The sequence below is a fragment of the Cherax quadricarinatus genome, chromosome 4, assembly GCF_038502225.1.
Source record: "Cherax quadricarinatus isolate ZL_2023a chromosome 4, ASM3850222v1, whole genome shotgun sequence".
Classification (NCBI taxonomy): Eukaryota; Metazoa; Arthropoda; class Malacostraca; order Decapoda; family Parastacidae; genus Cherax; species Cherax quadricarinatus.
In genome coordinates, this window is record NC_091295.1 from 28,180,499 (window position 1) to 28,205,987 (window position 25,489).

A 25,489-nucleotide genomic window follows, 5' to 3' on the forward strand; every position below is an offset into this window, starting at 1 on the left:
GTAAAGGAAATGATGGAATATGTAACAACAAAATGCATGGAGGCAGTGGAAAGGTTTATTCCCAAGGGCAACAGTAACAACGGGAAGACCAGAACGAGCCCCTGGTTTACCCGACGGTGTAAGGAGGCAAAAACAAAGTGCAATAGAGAACGGAAAAAGTACAGAAGGCAGAGAACACACGAAAATATGGAGATCAGTTGCAGAGCCAGGAATGAGTATGCACAGGTAAGGAGGGAGGCCCAGAGACAGTAGGAAAATGACATAGCATCGAGAATCAAGACTGACCCGAAACTGTTGTATAGCCACATCAGGAGGAAGACAACAGTCAAAGACCAGGTGATCAGATTAAGGACAGAAGGTGGAGAACTCACAAGAAATGATCAGGAGGTATGTGAGGAGCTGAACAGGAGATTTAAGGAAGTTTTTACAGTAGAGACAGGAAGGGCTGTGGGAAGACAGCACAGAAGGGAACATCAAGAGAGGAATATACCAACAAGTGTTGGATGACATACGAACAACCGAGGAGGAGGTGCAGAAGCTGCTAAGTGACCTTGATACCTCAAAGGCGATGGGACCGGACATCTCCCTGTGGGTCCTTAGAGAAGGAGCAGAGATGCTGTGCGTGCCTCTAACCACAATCTTCAACACATCCCTTGAAACTGGACAACTACCTGAGAAATGGAAGACAGCTAATGTAGTCCCCATAATTAAGAAAGGAAACAGAAACGAGGTGCTAAACTACAGACCTGTGTCTCTGACATGTATTGTGTGCAAACTCATGGAGAAGATTATCAGGAAGAGAGTGGTCGAACACCTGGAAAGGAACAAGATTATAAATGAAAACCAGCATGGGTTCATGGAAGGCAAATCTTGTATCACAAACCTCCTGGAGTTTTATGACAAGGTAACAGAAGTAAGACACGAGAGAGACGGGTGGGTAGATTGCGTTTTCCTAGACTGCAGGAAGGCCTTTGACACAGTTCCCCACAAGAGATTAGTGCAGAAGCTGGAGGATCAGGCGCATGTAACAAGGAGGGCATTGCAATGGATCAGGGAATACCTGACAGGGTGGCAGCAACGAGTCATGGTACGTGAAGAGGTATCACAGTGGGCGCCTGTGACGAGCGGGGTCCCACAGGGGTCAGTTCTAGGACCAGTGCTATTTTTGATATATGTGAACGACATGATGGAAGGAATAGACTCTGAAGTGTCTCTGTTCGCAGATGATGTAAAGTTGATGAGAAGAATTAAATCGGATGAGGATGAGGCAGGACTGCAAAGAGACCTGGACAGGCTGGACATGTGGTCCAGTAACTGGCTTCTCGAATTCAATCCAGCCAAATGCAAAGTCATGAAGATTGGGGAGGGGCAAAGAAGACCGCAGACAGAGTATAGGCTAGGTGGACAAAGACTACAGACCTCACTCAGGGAGAAAGACCTTGGGGTGACCATAACACCGAGCACATCACCGGAGGCACACATCAACCAAATAACTGCTGCAGCATATGGGCGCCTGGCAAACCTGAGAATAGCGTTCCGATACCTTAATAAGGAATCGTTCAAGACACTGTACACTGTGTATGTTAGGCCCATACTGGAGTATGCAGCACCAATCTGGAACCCACACCTGGTCAAGCACGTCAAGAAGTTAGAGAAAGTACAAAGGTTTGCAACAAGGCTAGTCCCAGAGCTCAGGGGAATGTCGTACGAGGAAAGGTTGAGGGAGATCGGACTGACGACACTGGAGGACAGAAGGGCCAGGGGAGACATAATAACGACATACAAGATACTGCGGGGAATAGACAAGGTGGATAGAGATAGGATGTTCCACAGAGGGGACACAGGGACAAGGGGTCACAACTGGAAGCTGAAGACTCAGACGAGTCACAGGGACGTTAGAAAGTATTTCTTCAGTCATAGAGTTGTCAGGAAGTGGAATAGCCTAGCAAGTGAAGTAGTGGAGGCAGGAACCATACATAGTTTTAAGAAGAGGTATGACAAAGCTCAGGAAGCAGAGAGAGAGAGGACCTAGTAGCGATCAGTGAAGAGGCGGGGCCAGGAGCTGAGTCTCGACCCCTGCAACCACAATTAGGTGAGTACACACACACACACACACACACACACACACACACACACACACACACACACACACACACACACACACACATACACAGAACCCGGCCAGTGAGAGTGACCTTCAAGGCAGAAGCGACTCGGACCAGGATACTGCAGGAGAAAGCACGATTAAGGGACATGACGGCATACAGGAGGGTGTATCTCGACCGCGACAGAACACAAGAAGAAAGGAAGAAACTGAGAGAGATGGTACAAAGGAGAAAGGAGGAAAGAGAGGGGATGGAGAAGACAGACAGGAGATCCCAGACCCAGGAAGAAGATCTAACACAGCCCCCCTCACAACTTTCTATAGAAGCCTCCCAACCAGGTCAACCCCAGTGCAACCAAACACTCTAAATCAAAACACCCATGCCACATCCAATGCCCCCACCCACTACATTACAAACTTCACCCCCACAGCAACAACCCATAGTTCCTTACCAGGTCTCCCACTTCCCCAACCCCAATATACTTCCCAGACCACAGTCTTAGAAAAGAAGTTGAAGGTGTGGTATACAAATGCAGATGGAATAACAAACAAGTATGAGGAGTTGCACGAAAGAATCAAAGAGACATCCCCAGACATAATAGCACTCACAGAAACAAAACTCACCAGAATAATAACAGATTCAATCTTTCCATCCGGATATCAAATCTTCAGGAAAGACAGAGGGAGGAGAGGGGGAGGAGGAGTTGCACTGCTCATTAAAAACCAGTGGGGTTTTGAGAAAATGGAAGGAATGGATGGCATGGGCGAAAGGGACTACTTAGTAGGAACAATCCAGTCTGAGGGACATAAGGTGATAATTGCAGTAATGTACAACCCACCACAGAACTGCAGGAGGCCAAGAGAAGAATACGATGAGAGCAACAGAGCAATGATCAACACACTAGCCGAGGTGGCCAGGAGAGCACACATGGGGGGAGCAAAGTTACTAGTTATGGGTGATTTCAATCACAAGGAGATTGACTGGGAAAACCTGGAGCCCCATGGGGGTCCCGAAACATGGAGAGCCAAGATGATGGATGTGGTACTGGAGAACCTCATGCATCAACATGTTAGAGACACTACCAGAGAGAGAGGAGAGGATGAACCAGCAAGGTTGGACCTTGTATTCACCATGAGTAGTTCGGACATCGAGGGTATCATGTATGAAAGGCCCCTGGGAGCTAGTGATCATGTGGTTCTGTGCTTCGACTACATAGTTGAGCTCCAAGTGGAGAGAGTAGCAGGAATAGGCTGGGAAAAACCAAACTACAAAAGGGGGAACTACTCAGGCATGAGGAACTTCCTTCAAGACATTCAGTGGGAGAGGGAACTGACAGGAAAACCAGTACAAGAAATGATGGACTATGTAGCAACAAAATGCAAGGAGGCAGAGGAGAGGTTTGTTCCCAAGGGAAACAGAAATAATGGGAAGAACAGAACGAGTCCTTGGTTCACCCAAAGGTGTAGGGAGGCAAAAACTAGGTGTACTAGAGAATGGAAAAGGTACAGAAGACAGAGAACTCAGGAGAATAGAGAAATCAGCCGAAGAGCCAGAAACGAATATGCACAGATAAGAAGGGAGGCTCAGAGACAATATGAAAATGACATAGCATCAAAAGTAAAGACTGACCCAAAGCTGTTGTACAGCCACATCAGGAGGAAAACAACAGTCAAGGACCAGGTAATCAGACTGAGGAAGGGTGATGGGGAATTCACAAGAAACGACCGAGAGGTATGTCAGGAGCTCAACACAAGATTTAAAGAGGTATTTACAGTGGAAACCAGTAGGACTCCAAGAAATCAGAACAGGGGGGCACACCAGCAAGTGCTGGATGAGGTACATATAACCAAGGAGGAGGTGAAGAAGCTGCTATGCGAACTTGACACCTCAAAGGCGGTGGGACCAGACAACATCTCTCCATGGGTCCTTAAAGAGGGAGCAGAGATATTGTGTGAGCCATTAACAAAGATCTTCAACACATCATTTGAAACTGGGCAACTCCCTGAGGTATGGAAAATGGCAAATGTAGTCCCAATTTTTAAAAAGGGAGACAGACATGAGGCACTAAACTACAGACCTGTATCTCTAACGTGTATAGTATGCAAGGTCATGGAGAAGATCATCAGGAGGAGAGTGGTGGGGCACCTGGAAAGAAACAAGTGTATAATTGACAACCAGCATGGTTTCAGGGAAGGAAAATCCTGTGTCACAAACCTACTAGAGTTTTATGACAAGGTGACAGAAGTAAGACAAGAGAGAGAGGGGTGGATCGACTGCGTATTTTTGGACTGCAAGAAGGCTTTCGACACAGTTCCTCACAAGAGGTTACTGCAAAAGCTAGAGGACCAGGCACACATAACAGGAAAGGCACTGCAATGGATCAGAGAATACCTGACAGGGAGGAAACAACGAGTCATGGTACGCGACGAGGTGTCAGAGTGGGCGCCTGTGACAAGCGGGGTCCCACAGGGGTCAGTCCTAGGACCTGTGCTGTTCTTGGTATACGTGAACGACATAACGGAAGGGATAGACTCAGAAGTGTCCTTGTTTGCAGACGATGTGAAGTTAATGAGAAGAATCGAATCGGACGAGGATCAGGCAGGACTACAAAGAGATCTGGACAGGCTACAAGCCTGGTCCAGCAACTGGCTCCTTGAATTTAACCCTGCCAAATGCAAAGTCATGAAGATTGGGGAAGGGCAAAGAAGACCGCAGACACAATATAGTTTAGATGGCCAAAGACTGCAAACCTCACTAAAGGAAAAAGATCTGGGGGTGAGTATAACACCGAGCATATCTCCTGAGGCGCACATCAATCAGATAACTGCTGCAGCATACGGGCGCCTGGCAAACCTACGGATAGCGTTCCGATACCTCAGTAAGGATTCGTTTAAGACTCTGTACACCATCTACGTCAGGCCCATACTGGAGTATGCAGCACCAGTTTGGAATCCACACCTAGTCAAGCACGTCAAGAAATTAGAGAAAGTGCAAAGGTTTGCAACAAGACTAGTCCCAGAGCTACGGGGATTGTCCTATGAAGAAAGGTTGAGGGAAATCGGCCTGACGACACTGGAGGCCAGGAGGGTCAGGGGAGACATGATAACGACATATAAAATACTGCGCGGAATAGACGAGGTGGACAAAGACGGGATGTTCCAGAGATGGGACACAGACACAAGAGGTCACAATTGGAAGTTGAAGACTCAGATGAATCAAAGGGATGTTAGGAAGTATTTCTTCAGTCATAGAGTAGTCAGGCCGTGGAATAGCCTAGAAAGTGATGTGGTGGAGGCAGGAACCATACATAGTTTTAAGGCGAGGTATGATAGAGCTCATGGGGCAGGGAGAGAGAGGACCTAGTAGCAATCAGCGAAGAGGCGGGGCCAGGAGCTGTGACTCGACCCCTGCAACCACAAATAGGTGAGTACAAATAGGTGAGTACACACACACACACACACATACACACACACATAAACAAACACACACACACACACACAGTGGAATAGCCTAGAAAATGACGTAGTGGAGGCAGGAACCATACACAGTTTAAGACGAGGTTTGATAAAGCTCATGGAGCGGGGAGAGAGAGGGCCCAGTAGCAACCGGTGAAGAGGCGGGGCCAGGAGCTAAGACTCGACCCCTGCAACCACAAATAGGTGAGTACAAATAGGTGAGTACACACACACACACACACACACACACACACACACACACACACACACACACACACACATACGCACACACACACTCACACACACACATACACACACACACACACACACACACACACACACACACACACACACACACACGCACACACACGCACACACACACACACACACATATATATATATATATATATATATATATATATATGTGTGTGTGTGTGTGTGTGTGTGTGTACTCACCTAATTGTGGTTGCAGGGGTCGAGACTCAGCTCCTGGCCCCGCCTGTTCACTGATCGCTACTAGATCCTCTCTCTCTCTCTCTGCATCACGAGCTTTGTCATACCTCATCTTAAAGCTATGTATGGTTCCTGCCGCCACTACATCACTTGCTAGGCTATTGCACTTCCTGACGACTCTGTGACTGAAGAAATACTTCCTAACATCCCTGTGACTCGTCTGAGTCTTCAGCTTCCAATTATGATCCCTTGTTTCTGTGTCCCCGCTCTGAAACATCCTGTCTCTGTCCACCTTAATTATTCCACGCAGTGTTTTTTGTATTTCGTTATCATGTCTCCCCTGACCATCCTGTCCTCCAGTGTCGTCAGTCCGATTTCCCTCAACCTTTCTTCGTAGGACATTCCCTTGAGCTCTGAAACTAGCCTTGTTGCAAACCTTTGTACTTTCTCTAATTTCTTGACGTGTTTGACCAGGTGTGGGTTCCAAACTGGTGCTGCATACTCCAGTATGGGCCTGACATGCACAGTGTACAGTGTCTTGAACGATTCCTTACTAAGATATCGGAACGCTATTCTCAGGTTTGCCAGGCGCCCATATGCTGCAGCAGTTATCTAGTTGATGTATGTGTGCCTCCGGAGACGTGCTCGGTGTTATGGTCACCCCAAGATCTTTCTCCTAGAGTGAGGTTTGCAGTTTTTGTCCACCTAGCCTATACTCTGTCTGCGGTCTTCTTTGCCCTTCCCCAGTTTTCATGACTCTGCATGTGGCAGGGTTGAATTCGAGAAGCCAGTTGCTGGACCACGTGTCCAGCCTGTCCAGGTCTCTTTGTAATCCTGCCTGATCCTCATCCGATTTAATTCTTCTCATTAACTTCACATCATCTGCGAACAGGGACACTTAAGAGTCTATCCGTTCCATCATGTCATTCACATATATCAAAAATAGCACTGGTCCTAGAACTGACCCCTGTGGGACCCCGCTCGTTACTGGCGTCCACTGTGATACCTCATCACGTACCATGACTCGTTGTTGCCTCCCTGTCAGATATTCTCTCATCCATTGTAGTGCCCTTCCTGTTATACACTCTTGGTCCTCCAGCTTCTGCACTAATCTCCTGTGAGAAACTGTATCGAAGGCCTTTCTGCAGCCCAGGAAAGTGCAATCAACCCACCCTTCTCTCTCGTGTCTTACTTCTGTTACCTTGTCATTGAACTCTACCAGAAGCTTTGTGACACAGGATTTTCCTTCCATGAATCCATGCTGGATGTCGTTTATAATCTTGTTCCGTTCCAGGTGCTCCACTGCTCTCCTATTGATAATCTTCTCCATGACTTTGCATACTATGCACATCAAAGACACTGGTCAGTAGTTTAGTGCCTCGTTTCTGTCTCCTTTCTTAAAAATGGGGACTACATTTGCCGTCTTCAATACCTCAGGTTGTTGCCCAGTTTCAAGGGATGTATTGAAGTTGTGGTTATTGGCACGCAGAGCTTCTCCGCTCCTTCTCTAAGGACCCACGGGGAGATGTCTGGACCCACCGCCTTTGAGGTATCAAGGTCACTTAGCAGCTTCTGCATCTCCTCCGTTGTTTGCATGTCATCCAACACTTGATGGTATACTGCCTGTTGGTGTTCCCCTCAGTGTTGTCTTCCCAGAGCCCTTCCTGTCTCTACTGTAAATACTTCGTTAAATCTCATGTTGAGCTCCTCACATATCTCGTGATCGTTTCTTGTGAGTTCCCCACCTTCTTTCCTCAGCCTGATCACCTGGTCTTTGACTGTTGTCTTCCACCTGATGTGGCTATACAGCAGTTTCGGGTCAGATTTGAATTTCGATGCTATGTTATTTTCATACTGTCGCTGGGCCTCCCTCCTTACCTGCGCATACTCGTTCCTGGCTCTTCGACTATCCTCCTTATTTTCTTGCGTTCTTTGCCTTCTGTGTGTGTGTGTGTGTACTCACCTATTTGTACTCACCTATTTGTGGTTGCAGGGGTCGAGTCACAGCTCCTGGCCCCGCCTCTTCGCTGATTGCTACTAGGTCCTCTCTCTCCCTGCCCCATGAGCTCTATCATACCTCGCCTTAAAACTATGTATGGTTCCTGCCTCCACCACATGTGTGTGTGTGTGTGTGTGTGTGTGTGTGTGTGTGTGTGTGTGTGTGTGTGTGTGTGTGTGTGTGTGTGTGTGTGTGTGTGTGTGTGTGTGTGTGTGTGTGTGTGTGTGTGTGTGTGTGTGTGTGTGTGTGTGTGTGTGTGTGTGTGTGTGTGTGTGTCTGTGTTTGTGTTTGTGTGTGTGTGTGTATGTGTGTGTGTGTGTGTGTGTGTGTGTGTGTGTGTGTGTGTGTGTGTATGTGTGTGTGTGTGTGTGTGTGTGTGTGTGTGTGTTTGTGTGTGTGTATGTGTGTGTGTGTGTTTGTGTACTCACCTATTTGTACTCACCTGTTTGTGGTTGCAGGGGTCGATTCATGGCTCCTGGCCCCGCCTCTTCGCTGATTGCTACTAGGTCCTCTCTCTCCCTTCCCCATGAGCTTTATCATACCTCGCCTTAAAACTATGTATGGTTCCCGCCTCCACTACGTCACTTTCTAGGCTATTCCACGGCCTGACTACTCTATGACTGAAGAAATACTTCCTGACATCCCTTTGATTCATCTGAGTCTTCAACTTCCAATTATGACCTCTTGTGTCTGTGTCCCATCTCTGGAACATCCCGTCTTTGTCCACCTCGTCTATTCCGTGCAGTATTTTATATGTCGTTATCATGTCTCCCCTGACCCTCCTGGCCTCCAGTGTCGTCAGGCCGATTTCCCTCAACCTTTCTTCGTAGGACACTCCCCGTAGCTCTGGGACTAGTCTTGTTGCAAACCTTTGCACTTTCTCTAATTTCTTGACGTGCTTGACTAGGTGTGGATTCCAAACTGGTGCTGCATACTCCAGTATGCGCCTGACGTAAATGGTATACAGAGTCTTGAACGCATCCTTACTGAGGTATCGGAACGCTATCCGTAGGTTTGCCAGGCTCCCGTATGCTGCAGCAGTTATCTGATTGATGTGCGCCTCAGGAGATACGCTCGGTGTTATACTCACCCCCAGATCTTTTTCCTTGAGTGAGGTTTGCAGACTTTGGCCATCTAAACTATATTGTGTCTACGGTCTTCTTTGCCCTTCCCCAATCTTCATGACTTTGCATTTGGCAGGGTTAAACTCAAGGAGCCAGTTGCTGGACCAGGCTTGTAGCCTGTCCAGGTCTCTTTGTAGTCCTGCCTGATCCTCATCCGATTTGATTCTTCTCATTAGCTTCACCTCATCCGCAAACAAGGACACTTCTGAGTCTATCCCTTCCGTTATGTCATTCACATATACCAAGAACAGCACAGGTCCTAGGACTGACCCCTGTGGAACCCCGCTTGTCACAGGCGCCCACTCTGACACCTCGTCACGTACCATGACTCGTTGTTGCCTCCCTGATCGTACCTGATCGTTGTTGCCTTCTCTGATCCATTGCAGTGCCTTTCCTGTTATGTGTGCCTGATCCTCTAGCTTTTGCAGTAACCTCTTGTGAGGAACTGTGTCGAAGGCCTTCTTGCAGTCCAAAAAAATGCAGTCGATCCACCGCTCTCTCTCTTGTCTTACTTCTGTCACCTTGTCATAAAACTCTAGTAGGTTTGTGACACAGGATTTTCCCTCCCTGAAGCCATGCTGGTTGTCAATTATACACTTGTTTCTTTCCAGGTGCTCCACCACTCTCCTCCTGATAATCTTCTCCATGGCCTTGCATACTATACACGTTAGTGATACAGGTCTGTAGTTTAGTGCCTCATGTCTGTCTCCCTTTTTAAAAATTGGGACTACATTTGCCATCTTCCATACCTCGGGGAGTTGCCCGGTTTCAAATGATGTGTTGAAGATCTTTGTTAATGGTACACACACTATCTCTGCTCCCTCTTTAAGGATCCATAGAGAGATGTTGTCTGGTCCCACTGCCTTTGAGGTGTCAAGTTCGCATAGCAGCTTCTTCACCTCCTCCTTGGTTATATGTACCTCATCCAGCACTTGCTGGTGTGCCCCCCTGCTCTGAATTCCTGGAGTCCTACTGGTTTCCACTGTAAATACTTCTTTAAATCTCGTGTTGAGCTCCTGACATACCTCCCGGTCGTTTCTTGTGAATTCCCCATCACCCTTCCTCAGTCTGATTACCTGATCCTTGACTGTTGTTTTCCTCCTGATGTGGCTGTACAACAGCTTTGGGTCAGTCTTGACTTTCGATGCTACGTCATTTTCGTATTGCCGCTGAGCCTCCCTTCTTATCTGTGCATATTCGTTTCTGGCTCTTCGGCTAATGATTCCGTTCGGATTTTTAACCCCGGAGGGTTAGCCACCCAGGATAACCCAAGAAAGTCAGTGCGTCATCGAGGACTGTCTAACTTATTTCCATTGGGGTCCTTAATCTTGTCCCCCAGGATGCGACCCACACCAGTCGACTAACACCCAGGTACCTATTTGCTGCTAGGTGAACAGGACAACAGGTGTAAGAAAACGTGTCGAAATGTTTCCACCCGCCGGGAATCGAACCCGGGCCCTCCGTGTGTGAAGCGGGAGCTTTAGCCACCAGGCCACCGGGCCACCGGGTCTCTTTATTTTCCTGAGTTCTCTGTCTTTGTACCTTTTCCATTCTCTAGTACACTTAGTTTTTGCCTCCCTACACCTCTGGGTGAACCAAGGACTCGTTCTGTTCTTCCCATTATTTCTGTTTCCCTTGGGAACAAACCTCTCCTCTGCCTCCTTGCATTTTGTTGCCACATAGTCCATCATTTCTTGTACTGGTTTTTCTGTCAGTTCCCTCTCCCACTGAATGTCTTGAAAGAAGTTCCTCAAGCCTGAGTAGTTCCCCCCTTTTGTAGTTTGGTTTTTCCCACCCTATTCCTGCTGCTCTCTCCACTTGGAGCTCAACTATGTAGTCGAAACACAGAACCACATGATCACTAGCTCCCAGGGGCCTTTCATACATGATATCCTCGATGTCAGAACTACTCAAGGTGAATACAAGGTCCAGTCTTGCTGGTTCATCCTCTCCTCTCTCTCTGGTAGTGTCTCTAACATGTTGATGCATGAGGTTTTCCAGTACCACATCCATCATCTTGGCTCTCCATGTTTCGGGACCCCCATGGGGCTCCAGGTTTTCCCAGTCAATCTCCTTGTGATTGAAATCACCCATAACTAGTAACTTTGCTCCCCCCATGTGTGCTCTCCTGGCCACCTCGGCTAGTGTGTCGACCATTGCTCTGTTGCTCTCATCGTATTCTTCTCTTGGCCTCCTGCAGTTCTGTGGTGGGTTGTACATTACTGCAATTATCACCTTATGTCCCTCAGACTGGATTGTTCCTACTAAGTAGTCCCTTTCGCCCGTGCCGTCCATTCCTTCCATTTTCTCAAACCCCCACTGGTTTTTAATGAGCAGTGCAACTCCTCCTCCCCCTCTCCTCCCTCTGTCTTTCCTGAGGATTTGATATCCGGATGGAAAGATTGAATCTGTTATTATTCTGGTGAGTTTTGTTTCTGTGAGTGCTATTATGTCTGGGGATGTCTCCTTGATTCTTTCATGCCACTCCTCATACTTATTTGTTATTCCATCTGCATTTGTATACCACACCTTCAACTTCTTTTCTAAGATTGTGGTCTGGGAGGTGTACTGGGGTTGGGGAAGTGGGAGACCTGATATGGAACTATGGGTGATTGCTGTGGGGGTGGAGTTTGTAATGCAGTGGGTGGGGGCATTGGATGTGGCATGGGTGTTTTGGTTTAGAGTGTTTGGTTGCACTGGGGTTGACCTGGTTGGGAGGCTTCTATAGGAAGTTGTGAGGGAGGCTGTATTTGATCTTCCTGTGTCTGGGATCTCCTGTCTGTCTTCTCCATCCCCTCTCTTTCCTCCTTTCGCCTTTATACCATCTCTCTCAGTTTCTGCCTTTCTGCTTGCATTCTGTCGTGGTCGAGATACACCTTCCTGTATGCTGGCATGTCCCTTAATCGTGCTTTCTCCTGCAGGATCCTGTTCTGAGTCGATTCTGCCTTGAAGGTCACTTTCACTGGCCGGGTTCTTTTTTTTACAAACCCCCCTATTCTCCGAAAATTTTCCAGCTGGGTCATGTCGTTTTCTCCTATTGCTTTCATGATGCTTTCAATTGCTTTTTTTTCATTGTTTTCTTGTTTCATATGTTTCCCCTTCAACTTCCTGGAGCCCATACACAAAGACTGACCTCACCCTTTCATTCTCCCACTGCATATCCCTGTGTATCCCCTCATTCAATTTGATTTCCTGCATTTCAGCTTTCCTTTCTTCAGTTTCACTAGCTAATGTACTTGGGCTCAGTGGCCTGTCATTTTCCCTTCTCGGCTTTCCCTGGGCTCTGCTGTGGTCTGTTAGGACCTCCATATATAGCTTAGCTCTTTCATTTACTACAGTCTCCACTGATTGAGCTTCTACATGCAGTTTTGCTCTTTCTTTCCCTACAGTCCCCTTATTTGTGACTGAGGTAGCAGTTTCTGTTGTCAATCCCAAAATGTTCTTTAGTTCTTTAGGCTGTTTCAGATTTTTCAGTTCCTCTTCTAAACTCTGTATCCTGGCCTCTGCTGTTTTGACTTGCACCTCCCACTTCCTGCTTTCCATGTCTATCCTCTCTTCCATTCTCATGCTAAGTTCTTCTAGTTTCTTTTCCCATTCATGTTCCCTTTTTGTGAGCTCTGCTGCCCAATCTTCCTTTGCAGTTTCCTCCTCCTGTCCCTTGGTTTTTCTTGTTGCTCTCTGGCAACCCATTTTTGTTTTATCCTGATTGCCTCAGAGTGGGAAACCTATGTAATTCTGTATGTTAGGTTAGTATTGTGTATGTCAGAGTGTGGGGGGGAGGTAGAGGGGGAACTGTGGATATGTGGGAGAGTAGTGGGGAGGGGGGTGGGAAGGAGGGAGAAGCAAGTGGGTGAGTGGGAGAGGGAGAGGGGGAAGGAGGGAGAGGTGGGGAGGGGGAGGGTGAAAGAGGGAGGGGAGGGATCAGGTGAAGGAGTGAGATGTCGGTGGGGGAGGGGGGGAGTGTATGTGTGAATCTGGCAATGTGTGTGTATGTGCGAGTCTGGCAATGTGTGTGTGTGTGTGTGTGTGTGTGTGTGTGTGTGTTGTGTGTGTGTGTGAGTATGTGTGTGTGTGTGTGTGTGTGTGTGTGTGTGTTGTGTGTGTATGTTGTGTACTTACCTAATTGTACTCACCTAATTGTGGTTGCAGGGGTCGAGACTCAGCTCCTGGCCCCGCCTCTTCACTGATCGCTACTAGGTCCTCTCTCTCTCTGCTTCCTGAGCTGTATCATACCTCTTCTTAAAACTATGTATGGTTCCTGCCTCCACTACTTCACTTGCTAGGCTATTCCACTTCCTGACGACTCTATGACTGAAGAAATACTTCCTAACGTCCCTGTGACTCGTCTGAGTCTTCAGCTTCCAATTGTGACCCCTTGTTTCTGTGTCCCCTCTCTGGAACATCCTGTCTCTGTCCACCTTGTCTATTCCACACAGTATCTTGTATGTCGTTATCATGTCTCCCCTGACTCTTCTGTCCTCCAGTGTCGTCAGTCCGATTTCCCTCAACCTTTCCTCGTACGACATTCTCCTGAGCTCTGGAACTAGCCTTGTTGCAAACCTTTGTGGGTGTGGATGGGTGTGAGTTGGACCTGACTAGCTTGTGCTGCTGGGTCTGGTACAGTGCTCCATCCTTGAGTGGGGATGACCAGACTGGGTGGGTCATTGGTCTAATCCGGCGGGGACACCACATGGACCTGCTCCACATGGGTCAGTAGGCCTGTTGCAGTGTTCCTTCTTTCTTATGTTCTTATGTTCTTATCTTCTCTAACTTCTTGACGTGCTTGACTAGGTGTGGGTTCCAGATTGGTGCTGCATACTCCAGTATGGGCCTAACATGCACAGTGTACAGTGTCTTGAACGATTCCTTATTAAGGTATCGGAACGCTATTCTCAGGTTTGCCAGGCGCCCATATGCTGAAGCAGTTATTTGGTTGATGTGTGCATCCGGTGACGTGTTCGGTGTTATGGTCACCCCAAGATCTTTCTCCCTGAGTGAGGTCTGTAGTCTTTGGCCACCTAGCCTATACTCTGTCTGCAGTCTTCTTTCCCCTTCCCCAATCTTCATGACTTTTCATTTGGCAGGGTCTATTCCTTCCAGCATGTCGTTCGCATATATCAAAAATAGCACTGGTCCTAGAACTGACCCCTGTGGGACCCCGCTCGTCACAGGCGTCCACTGTGATACCTCTTCACGTACCATGACTCGTTGTTGCCTCCCTGTCAGGTATTCCCTGATCCATTGCAGTGCCCTCCTTGTTACATGCGCCTGATCCTCCAGCTTCTGCACTAATCTCTTGTGAGGAACTGTGTCAAAGGCCTTCCTGCAGTCCAGGAAAATGCAATCAACCCACTCCTCTCTCTCGTGTCTTACTTCTGTTACCTTGTCATAAAACTCCAGAAGGTTTGTAACACAGGATTGCCTTCCATGAACCCATACTGGTTTTCATTTATAATCTTGTTCTGTTCCAGGTGTTCCACCACTCTCCTCCTGATAATCTTCTCCATGACTTTGCATACTACAGATGTCAGAGACAGGTCTGTAGTTTAGTGCCTCGTTTCTGTTTCCTTTCTTAAATATGGGGACTACATTTGCTGTCTTCCATTTCTCAGGTAGTTGCCCAGTTTCAAGGGATGTGTTGAAAATTGTGGTTAGGGGCATGCACAGCATCTCTGCTCCTTCTCTAAGGACCCACGGGGAGATGTCCGGTCCCATCACCTTTGAGGTATCAAGGTCACTTAGCAGCTTCTGCACCTCCTCCTCGGTTGTTTGTATGTCATCCAACACTTGTGTGTGTGTGTGTATGTGTGTATGTGCATGTATGTGTGTGTGTACTCACCTATTTGTGATTGCAGGGGCGAGTCATAGCTCCTGGCGTGTGTGTGCGTGTGTGCATGTGTGTGCATGTGTGTGTGTGTGCGTGTGTGTGCGTGCGTGAATGTGTGTGCGTGTGCGCATGTATGTGTGTGTGTGTGTACTCACCTAGTTGTGGTTGCGGGGGTCGATTCACAGATCCTGGCCCCGCCTCTTGAACTGAACGCTACCCGGTCACTCTTCCTGCTCTGTGAGCTTTATCATATCTCTTATGGATCCTGCCTCCACTACATCACTACCCAGGCTATTCCACTTTCTGACAACTCTGTGACTGAAGAAATACTTCCTAACATCTCTGTGATTCATCTGAGTCTTCAACTTCCAACTGTGAACCCTTGTTGCTGTGTCCCATCTCTGGACATCCTCTCTCTGTCCACCTTGTCTATACCTCTCAGTATTTTATACGTCGTCATCATATCCCCCCTATCTTTCCTGTCTTCCAGCGTCGTCAGGTCGATTTCCCTTAACCTCTCCTCATAGGACATACCCCTTGGCTCTGGGACTAGTCTTGTTGCAAACCTTTGTGCTTTCTCTAGTTTCCTTACATGCTTGGCTAGGTGACAGTTCCAAACTGGCGCTGCATATTTCAATATGGGCCTAACGTACACGGTGTACAGGGTCCTGAATGACTCTTTTTTTTAGATGTCGGAATGCTGTTCTGAGGTTTGCTAGGCGCCCATATGCAGCAGCAGTTTTTTGATTGATGTACACCTCAGGAGATGTGCCCGGTGTTATACTCACACCAAGATCCTTTTCCTTGAGTAAGGTTTGTAGGCTCTGGCCCCATAGACTGTACTTCGTCTGTGGTCTTCTTTTCCCTTCCCCAATCTTCATGACTTTGCACTTGATGAGGTTAAACTCCAGGAGCCAATTGCTGGACCAGGCTTGCAGTCTGTTCAGATCCCTCTGTATTTCTGCCTGGTCCTTGTCCGATTGAATTTTTCTCATCAACTTCACATAATCTGCGAACAGGGACACTTCGGAGTCTATTCCTTCCATCACTTCGTTCACAAATACCAGAAACAGCACCAGTCCTAGGACCAATCCCTGTGGCAACCCGCTCATTACAGGCTCCCACTCTGACACTTCGCCACGTACCATGACTCGCTGTTGTCTTCCTGACAGGTATTCTCTGATCCATTGTAGTGCCTTCCCTGTTATCCCTACCTGGTCCTCCAGCTTCCGCACTAATCTCGTGTGGAACTGTGTCAAACGCTTTCTTACAGTACAAGAAAATGCAATCTACCCACCCCTTTCTCTCTTGTCTTACTGCCATCACTCTGTCATAGAACTCCAGTAGGTTTGTGACACAGGATTTCCCATCCCTGAAACGGTGCTGGCTGTCGTTGATAAGCTCGTTCCTTTCTAGGTGTTCCACCACTCTTCTCTTGATAATTTTCTCCATAACCTTGGATACTGTACACGTCAGTGACACCGGTCTGTAGTTTAATGCCATCTTCCAAACTTCTGCTAGTTGTCCTGTTTGGATAGATGTGTTGAAGATAGTTGTTAGTGGTACACAAAGCACCTCTGCTCCCATGGAGAGATATCTGGCCCTATCACCTTTGAGGTATCTAGCTTGCTTAACAGCCTCTTCACTTCTTCGTTGGTTGTATGTCTTGTGTCCAATGCTTGATGGTGTACCCCACCTTTCTGCCTTTCTGGAGGCAGCTCTGGAAACACTGTGAACACTTTGAATCTCATCTTGAGCTTCTCACATACTTCACAGTCGTTTTTTGTGACCTCCCCTCCTTCCTTCTTCAGCCCGATTACCTGGTCCTTGACTGTTGTTTTCCTCCTGATGTGGCTGTACAACAGCTTTGGGTCGGATCTGGCTTTCACTGCTATGTCATTCTCGTATTGCCTTTGGGCCTCCTGTCGTACCTGTGCATATTCATTTCTGGCTCTACGACTGGTCTCCTTATTCTCCTGGGTCCTTTGCCTTCTATACTTTTTCCATTCCCTATCACACTTGGTTTTGGCCTCCCTGCACCTTTGGGTGAAACATGACCAATGTTTCCATTCATCTAGGGATAGAGCCCCGGTCTCTTAGTAGTGAGTTGAGGTCACTACCAGTCAAGCCACGAGTGTCAGCATAGTTGCTGATCCTCTGTATATGTATATGTTATCTGAATATCATAGTACCATCCATATGTTTTACATAGTTGACCCCTTGCTAGGCTCAGTGATGAGCATGTGTGATGTCACGTGATGCTGCATGTGAGCGTTGGGCTCCCGGCCTCTTTCTCACTCCACGCTTAGGTCTACAACAAGGCAACACGGCAGGTAGGGCTCCTCCTTCTCACACTCTGCTAATATAAGTGGTGCCAACCAACAAGTGTGTTTAACTCCAGCCATCATATCTCCATGAACCCTCACAACAAGTGGTGGCAGCGGTGGGTGCATAAATTTGATATTTACGCAGATGTACGGAGATTAGCTTCTCTCAGCCATGGATATTGTCCATCGACCGCATGGCGGCTTAGCCTAGGAGCCAGCTACCCCGAGCAAGCGTCCACCAGCCTGTATGCTTCTTGCTTCCTAGTCAGTCTTTGTGTCTTTGTGTTTTATCTGCTTATCTGCATTGCTTCCGAGGGGTTGACCCGGGTTTGCAAATTAAGCCAAGCTGCCAAGCCAGTCTGTGGGGAAGAGTCAAGCCCTCCTCCATCCAACCTGTCTTAAGTACCAGCTTTGCCTGCTAGCCAGCTTTCCACCCCCTGCTGTGCTCATCGTTACAAGTTCTCAAGGCAGTCTGTGTGAAGGGTTAAGCCACCTATGCTGACACGAGCACACAAGGTGGATAACAGGTCTTACTTAGTCTGTAAATTCAACTGTGTAATAAAAAATTAACTCCCCTCCGGCAGGTGACAGAGGAAGTAGATGCTGTGTGGTCGACAACAGCCAGGGACGCTGGCGTGGATGTAGGCGTGGTAGGTCTGCACGCTACTTGTGCTCTTATGCCAGACACCAACCTCACACATCTCACCCACGCCCTTCCTTCAAACACCATGGTCAGTTAGTGCACTTGTCGTTTTACCCTTTGGGTCTGCCAGACCTACTGTTTAAACCATGTGTGGAGTTGACCTCAACTACTTTATATGTTCCACAACTTCATTGCACTCGCAATAAAAATTGCTGGTTAAATATTCAGTTAATGCCTTTCTGAAAATGAACTTTGAAAGTTTTAATGTGCCGTCTTACACATTTCTAGATCCATTGAGCGATTGGTATTTTATTTCTTTGAATTTTATCTTTCACTTTATTTTACTTTTCACAAACAATAAATAGTAGGTTTGTGTCATACTTACTCCACTTCTATTTTTCCAAAATCTCTCTCTCTCTCTCTCTCTCTCTCTCTCTCTCTCTCTCTCTCTCTCTCTTCGTGTTGTCTCATCTTTTTATATTCACTTCTAGTTTGTTTTAATCTTCTCATAGGTTTGTGGGTGGTATTTTCCTTCTACCATCTACCTATCTATTTATTCTCTCATCCTCTGTAGACATTATTCTTTATCTTCTTACCTAGCCCTTTCATGTTGTACCTGTCACTTGCATTATTGCAGGTGTTGACAATGCTGCAAGCGGTAGGAAGTGAGCTGGTGGTGGTGGAAGTGGGGCAGCTCACGCCACTGAAGGAGCTGAAGGCACTTCACCTGCAGGGTTACGCAAGACGCAGCTCCAAGCAGGTGTCCGGTTACTTCCCGAACCGTGTGTCAGATATGGTGAAGCACAAAGAAGTGGTCAACATAGAAGAAGAGGAAGAACAGGATCTGCTTTTGGCAATATCCGAGGACGCGCTAATTCCACTGACTAATCTGCAGCTGCTGGACTTGCAGTATGTGCGTCTTGTGGCGGCTATGGAGGGAGGACGGCCTAGGCGACAGACCAAACCACTGTTAACTTCCACTCTTCTCGACATGCCCCTCACTCACTTCCTCTCCCTCACTGATCAGCTAGACCTTGACCTTCCTCCTGGGCTCCTGCCAGATACACCCTCCTCATCCCCAGCCGCTCAGCCCAACTCTGAGTTGGAGTTTGTATTGCTACATGACGATGAAGAAAACCTAGTGCCCTACGAAGTATTCAAGACAGAAGTGGAAGTTAGTTTAGCACCGTTCGTTGTGCAAACGCAGCTGAAATATCTCCGTGTGGCTCACGCTAAGTTGGACCGTATAGGCACTGAATTCTTGACGGGGCTTACTTCCCTACACACACTTACACTGGAATATAACCACATCAAGGTCCTCCCCACTGCCATGTTCACTCCTACCCCTAACCTCCGTCATCTCTCCATTGCCCACAATGACATACTCGCTCTCGAAGGAGATAATCTGGCTGGCCTCGAGAACTTGCTCACCCTCGACTTAGATCACAACAATTTAGATAGACTTGGCCCGGGCAGCTTTCCGAGCCTGCCTCACCTAGCCACCCTGCGGCTCCTCAATAACCCCCTCGCCCATATCTTCCCCTTCACCTTCGCCAACGTTAATGCTACCGAGAAGCTGCTTCTTGGCTCTCGTTATGTGTCGACAGAGATTCACATCGACACCTTCAGGCAGCTCGGGTCACTGACGAAGCTTCAACTGGAGAACACAACGTTGCTATCTCTGAGCCGGGCACTACTAGAGGGGATGCCACATTTGAAGGAACTCTCCATACACGGCCACGTACCATCCATTGACTACGACACCTTCACATTAACTCCTAATCTGGAATCCCTGAATTTAAGCCACTGTCACCTCAACAGACTCTCCCTCGACGCCTTCTTTGGCCTCAAGAGCCTCAGGTATCTAGACCTGAGCCACAATGGGCTAACTGAGCTCTCTCCTGGGACCTTCGACCACTTGTCCAGTCTCCGAGAGCTCTATCTACATCATAACGACCTGACAACGCTGCCCCTGGGCATTTTTTTGCCCCTTCCGGCCAAACTTATTCAGCTATATGAGAATCCCTGGCACTGTACCTGCGACCTCCTCCAACTGCGACCTACCCTCACTAATAAGGTATTCTATTGTTACCAACGCATTTCCGTGACTATGTATTGTTGCTACTGCCACGGTAAATTCGAACAGTATTCTGATTCACTCTTTGGTTTGATCTACTATTGTGATTCTTATGACTGAATATTATGTTTATAGGAAAACAAAATCCATTAGTCATACAGCGCCTGGGGAATGGAAAATAATCAAATTTGATCTAAGGAAGGTGAGGGTAGCTCCAGTTCTTTGCATCAAGAGCCCTTCACCAGCATCATGGTATTCCAGCTTCACTTTCAGGTTGTGGCTCTGATATGCATTAGTAATATTGCAACAATTGTCACTATTTTTGGCCCTGCTGCTAAGAATATAAAGGGAACGTGACCATTCTCACTACTACATAGTTTCTGATAATCCTTAACAAGTACTCCTTATTATTATTATTATAATCAAGGGGGAAGCGCTAAACCCGGAGGATTATACAGCGCCTGGGGGGGGGATGTGGAAGGCATTCAGGCTTAATTCGGGGAACTGGAGCACAGATCCAATTCCCTAAATCAAGAGCCCCTCACCAACATCAAGGAACCTTCCTTGAGGGGCAAGTACTCCTTAGATGGCACATATTCTCAAGTTTCGCCCTTTTCTAATGCTCATCATAATAACTTTCAAGACTGGTTTACCATTATTTTATAATCCTAATCACAACTCTAATTTGGTCTGATGCCAGCAGCATTTTGTAAATTAAATTTCAGAATTCTTAAGCATGTTTCCTGTATATTGAAAAAGCGTCACCCATGACCATAGTCAATATTTACAATGTGTAGTGACACTATCCAACTTCTTCATTAAAGTTTAACTAGCCCCACTATGAGAGCCATCATTCGTGACTGCAATAAGCAGTAGTAAAGTTAAAAAATCGAATAAAATGGACTAATTTTAATGTGTTGCAGGTGTGGCAGATGAGGTTAAAATACAAATGTTAATGTGTTGCAGGTGCGTCAAACGGTGTCCACAACTTGCCGGTGGGAGGAAAAATCGGGCACAGTATGCACTGCTCAGAGACCTGTGCGCCTCAGATATGATTCCCGCGTAGCTCCCCTCTGCTCCACGCCCGTACAGTACCGAAACCATGGCGTCTTCTCTGTAATGACCCGCCAACTGAAGTGTCCCAAACATTTATGGGGACCGCGACTTGTACGACAACGGCAGCGCAACGCCATCCGTGCGCAGAATCGCAATGCTAATGTGCCCACAAGAAAGCCTGAAGTTCTTATGGTAGAGAAAAAAACCAGCTGGCTTCCTCTTACTGCTTTTTCCTCCCCACCTCATGATATAAAAGATTTACTGGAAATTGCAGAGGCCGAGATGCCTGAAGAAGCCTTTGCTCCACTCGAAGATGATTACGAGGCCGAAGAGGACATCGAAGAAAGTAAAAACAGAGAGGATGAAGATGGAGACGATGATGATGATGATGAGGAGGAAGACCAAGTGTCAGTAGTACAATTAACACGTGACTCTGAGCAGCTGCGGCACGACGAAGCTTGGAAGTCTCTCTCTCTTTCAGAGAACTCCACCACGAACTCACTCCTTGACGCTTACCGCCGCAAAAAATTAATAATGAAAGCCAAGTTTGAGGCCGACAGACAAAGGCACATGCGAGCTCGACAAGTCAGCAAGCAGCAACTGAAGAAAAAGTTAGCGGTAGAAAAACAAAGGATGAAGGACCAGGTGAAAGCTGAGAGGCTGCTGGAGCAGCAGAGGAAGGAGGCGGAGATGGCAGAGTTTCTAAAACAACAACAACTACATCAAATGATGGTGGTCCAACGGAACACATACTTGTAGTCACTTCCCACCATTATCGTCCTCTTTCCATCGTCTTCTTAACCTCCACACAGGCAGCAAACACTGCTCATTTCATAGAGCTATCATCTCAGATTTTATTATGCAATATTGTTTCAGTAACTTTGTTGGGGTTGATTAACTGTAAAGTATTTTTATATATATAAAAGTAATTTGAAAATATTAAAATAAAATTTTTATAAAAACAGTAAGGAAACTTGTGTATTGGTTAAAATTTAAGCATTTTGTTACCCTGTATTTCGTAAACTTTAAAGTAACATGTACAAAATATAATTGTTAAATGTACTTTATGCCATACTGTACCTGGATTAAATGTACATCATGACACCAACGCCCACGAGGCTCATTAAATTATATATATATATATATATATATATATATATATATATATATATGTGTGTGTGTGTGTGTGTGTGTCGTGCCAAATATGTATTATTATTATAATCAAGGGGGAAGCGCTAAACCCGGAGGATTATACAGCGCCTGGGGGAGGGATGTGGAAGGCATTCAGGCTTAATTCGGGGAACTGGAGCACAGATCCAATTCCCTAAATCAAGAGCCCCTCACCAACATCAAGGAACCTTCCTTGAGGGGCCAAATATGTAAAACTGGTCAATTAGCAACAACTCATATAAAATTAAGTCCTTTCTAAAATTTTCTCTTATACGTTTAAAGATATATTTCTTTCATTAATGTTAATATAAAAAAAATTAATTTTGCACCAAAAGAATCTTAGAAAACTTACCTAACCTTATTATAACAAGAACAATTTATTTTAGCCTAACCCAATTAAATACATTTTAGATTTGTTTACAATAATTTAATACTAAACAAACACAGTGAAATATATTTTTCATTAGGTTAAGAATGATTTTTGGCGAAATTATTGCATACACAAATTTTCGCTTGTCCTATATGGCAAGATGAACGTTGCTATTTAAGCCAAGATCGCAAGTTCTGCCTATTCGGCACGACATATATTCAGGGAAACCGGTTATTTTCACATAGTCGGACTTGAGTCCTGGAAATGGGAAGTACAATGCCTGCACTTTAAAGTAGGGGTTTGGGATATTGGCAGTTTGGAGGGATATGTTGTGTATCTTTATGTGTGTATGCTTCTAAACTGTTGTATTCTGAGCACCTCTGCAAAAACAGTGATAATGTGCGAGTGTGGTGAAAGTGTTGAATGATGATGAAAGTATTTTCTTTTTGGGGATTTTCTTTCTTTTTTGGGTCACCCTGCCTCGGTGGGAGACGGCCGACTTTTTGAATATATATATATATATATATATATATATATATATATATATATATATATATATATATATATATATATATATATATATATACATACATACATACATACATACATACATACATACATATATATATATATATATATATATATATATATATATATATATATATATATATATACTATGTGAACATTTATTGATAAACAATACATGTGGAGAAAAACACAAACATGAATACAATACAATGTTCTGTACATCCCATTCATATCTGGAGAGGGTTTCGGGGGTCAACGCCCCCGCGGCCCGGTCTGAGACCAGGCCTCGTGGTGGATCAGGGTCCGATCAACCAGGCTGTTACTGCTAGCTACACGCAAACTGACGTACAAACCACAGCCCGGTTGGTCAGGTACTGACTTCAGGTGCCTGTCCAGTACCTTCTTGAAGACAGCCAGGGGTGTATTGGTAATCCCCCTTATGTATACTTGGACATATAGTACGTTACAAGTGAGGGTTTCCTCTGATGACTATCCAAGTGGTGTTGAGGAGCCTCAGTCTTCTTGGTAATGTCAGTCATGATGAAGCGCTAAACCAGTAGAGCTCGTACAGCCCCACGATGACTTGGGTGTAAATCAGAAGTAGATTTTGTAAAAATTTCACTGTAAAGAGTATTGTTGATGGAGCAAATACCCACAACACACACTTGTCGCTTCTCCACTCTTAACTGAATGTTTGATTTTCCTTCTGGCCACCAAAGCTGCTGAAATTAACTCTTATATACTGTGAGAAATTAGGTGGATGAATTTTTACAAGTACAATCTTGAATTAATCCTTCACCCACATAACTGGGGAGAACTCCGGCATATCTAAACCAGATATAGATATTGATGTATCTTGGAAACGTGGGACATCAGTGACGATGGGTCACAACACTGTCTCTCCTCCAATGCCCACCTTCTCAGTCCGTCCCTCAACTCACACTTCGGGATCTTAATTTAAGAACATGTGGTTCCTAAAAATTTAGAGAATTTAAGCCAGTTAACTGGCAAATTATGTGTGGACTGTATGAAAATTATTATTAAATGAAGCTATGTGACTTGATTTAAGTAATTTCTCGTGTATTAATAATCATACATTACAGTTGTTCAATTACATTGTAATATATCTTACTTAACCAGTTATGATCTGGGTGATATATCCTAACGCCTCCCTAACAGGAAGGCATACTAAATATTGGCCAATACTAGTTACCTTACCTGTTTTGTGGTATTATACCATGTATAAGGAGGCGAACTTAAATCATTTCAGTGCAAGCGGTTGTCAAGAGGTACAGTCACAACGTCCAATATTTTCTTCTTTACCAGCTTTATTATGGCGATAATTTGTAGATTTGGACACCTCCAGGTGCCTTCTATCTTCACTTATCCTGTAGTTCAATATATATACCGACATCATTTGTTTCGGCTAAGATGACACAAGATTATATTCTCAAACTCCCCCATCATTATTTATTATTATTACAATCAAGGGGAAGCGCTAAACCCGGAGGATTATACAGCGCCTGGGGGGGGGGGGATGTGGAAGGCATTCAGGCTTAATTTGGGGAACTGGAGCACAGATCCAATTCCCTAAATCAAGAGCCCCTCACCAACATCAAGGAACCTTCCTTGAGGGGACTCCCCCATCAGCGATACACGTTATGCCATATTTTTGATGCCTCTAAAATGAGTATATACATATATTTAATTATATTCAGTGACATTTCCAGGTGTGTTGAACATTTTCCTTATCAGAATATTAATTTCCTCTAATCACATTTTATTTAATTAACATTATAATGGTGGAGCGCTAAACCCGTAGGATTATACAGCGCATGTGGGGGGGATGGAAGGTATTCAGGCTCAATTATCAAAAAGAAGCGCTAAGCCACAAGGGCTATACAGCGCTGCTCAGGCTCAATTCAGGGAACTGGAGCACAGATCCAATTCCCTAGATCAAGAGCTCCTTACCAGCGTCAAGGAACCTCCCTTGAGGGGGTGTATGCAATAATTTCACAAAAATCATTCTGAACCTAACGAAAAAAATATATTTCATTGTGTTTGTTTATTACTAAATTATTGTAAATTTATGTAAAATATATTTAGTTGGATTAGGTTAAATCAAATTGCGTTTGTTATAATAAGGTTAGATAAGTTTTTTTAAGGTTCTTTTGGTACATTATTATTATAATCAAGCGCTAAACCCGGAGGATTATACAGCGCCTGGGGAGGGATGTGGAAGGCATTCAGGCTTAATTCGGGGAACTGGAGCACAGATCCAATTCCCTAAATCAAGAGCCCCTCACCAACATCAAGGAACCTTCCTTGAGGGGTCTTTTGGTACAAATTATTATT

At 45.9% G+C, this 25,489-nt stretch overlaps 1 protein-coding gene across 1 annotated transcript in view; it reads left to right on the forward strand.

Annotated features, from left to right (window-relative positions):
* LOC128684550 (insulin-like growth factor-binding protein complex acid labile subunit) overlaps positions 1–22,039 on the forward strand; it is a 35,842-nt gene extending 13,803 nt beyond the window's left edge. The window contains exons 3-5 of the mRNA XM_053770804.2: positions 17,875–18,021; positions 18,571–20,010; positions 20,977–22,039. Coding sequence (XP_053626779.2) covers positions 17,875–18,021; positions 18,571–20,010; positions 20,977–21,825 — 2,436 coding nt within the window. The 3' untranslated portion in view covers positions 21,826–22,039. The remainder of the gene's footprint in view (positions 1–17,874; positions 18,022–18,570; positions 20,011–20,976) is intronic.
* The last annotated feature ends 3,450 nt before the right edge of the window (positions 22,040–25,489 follow it).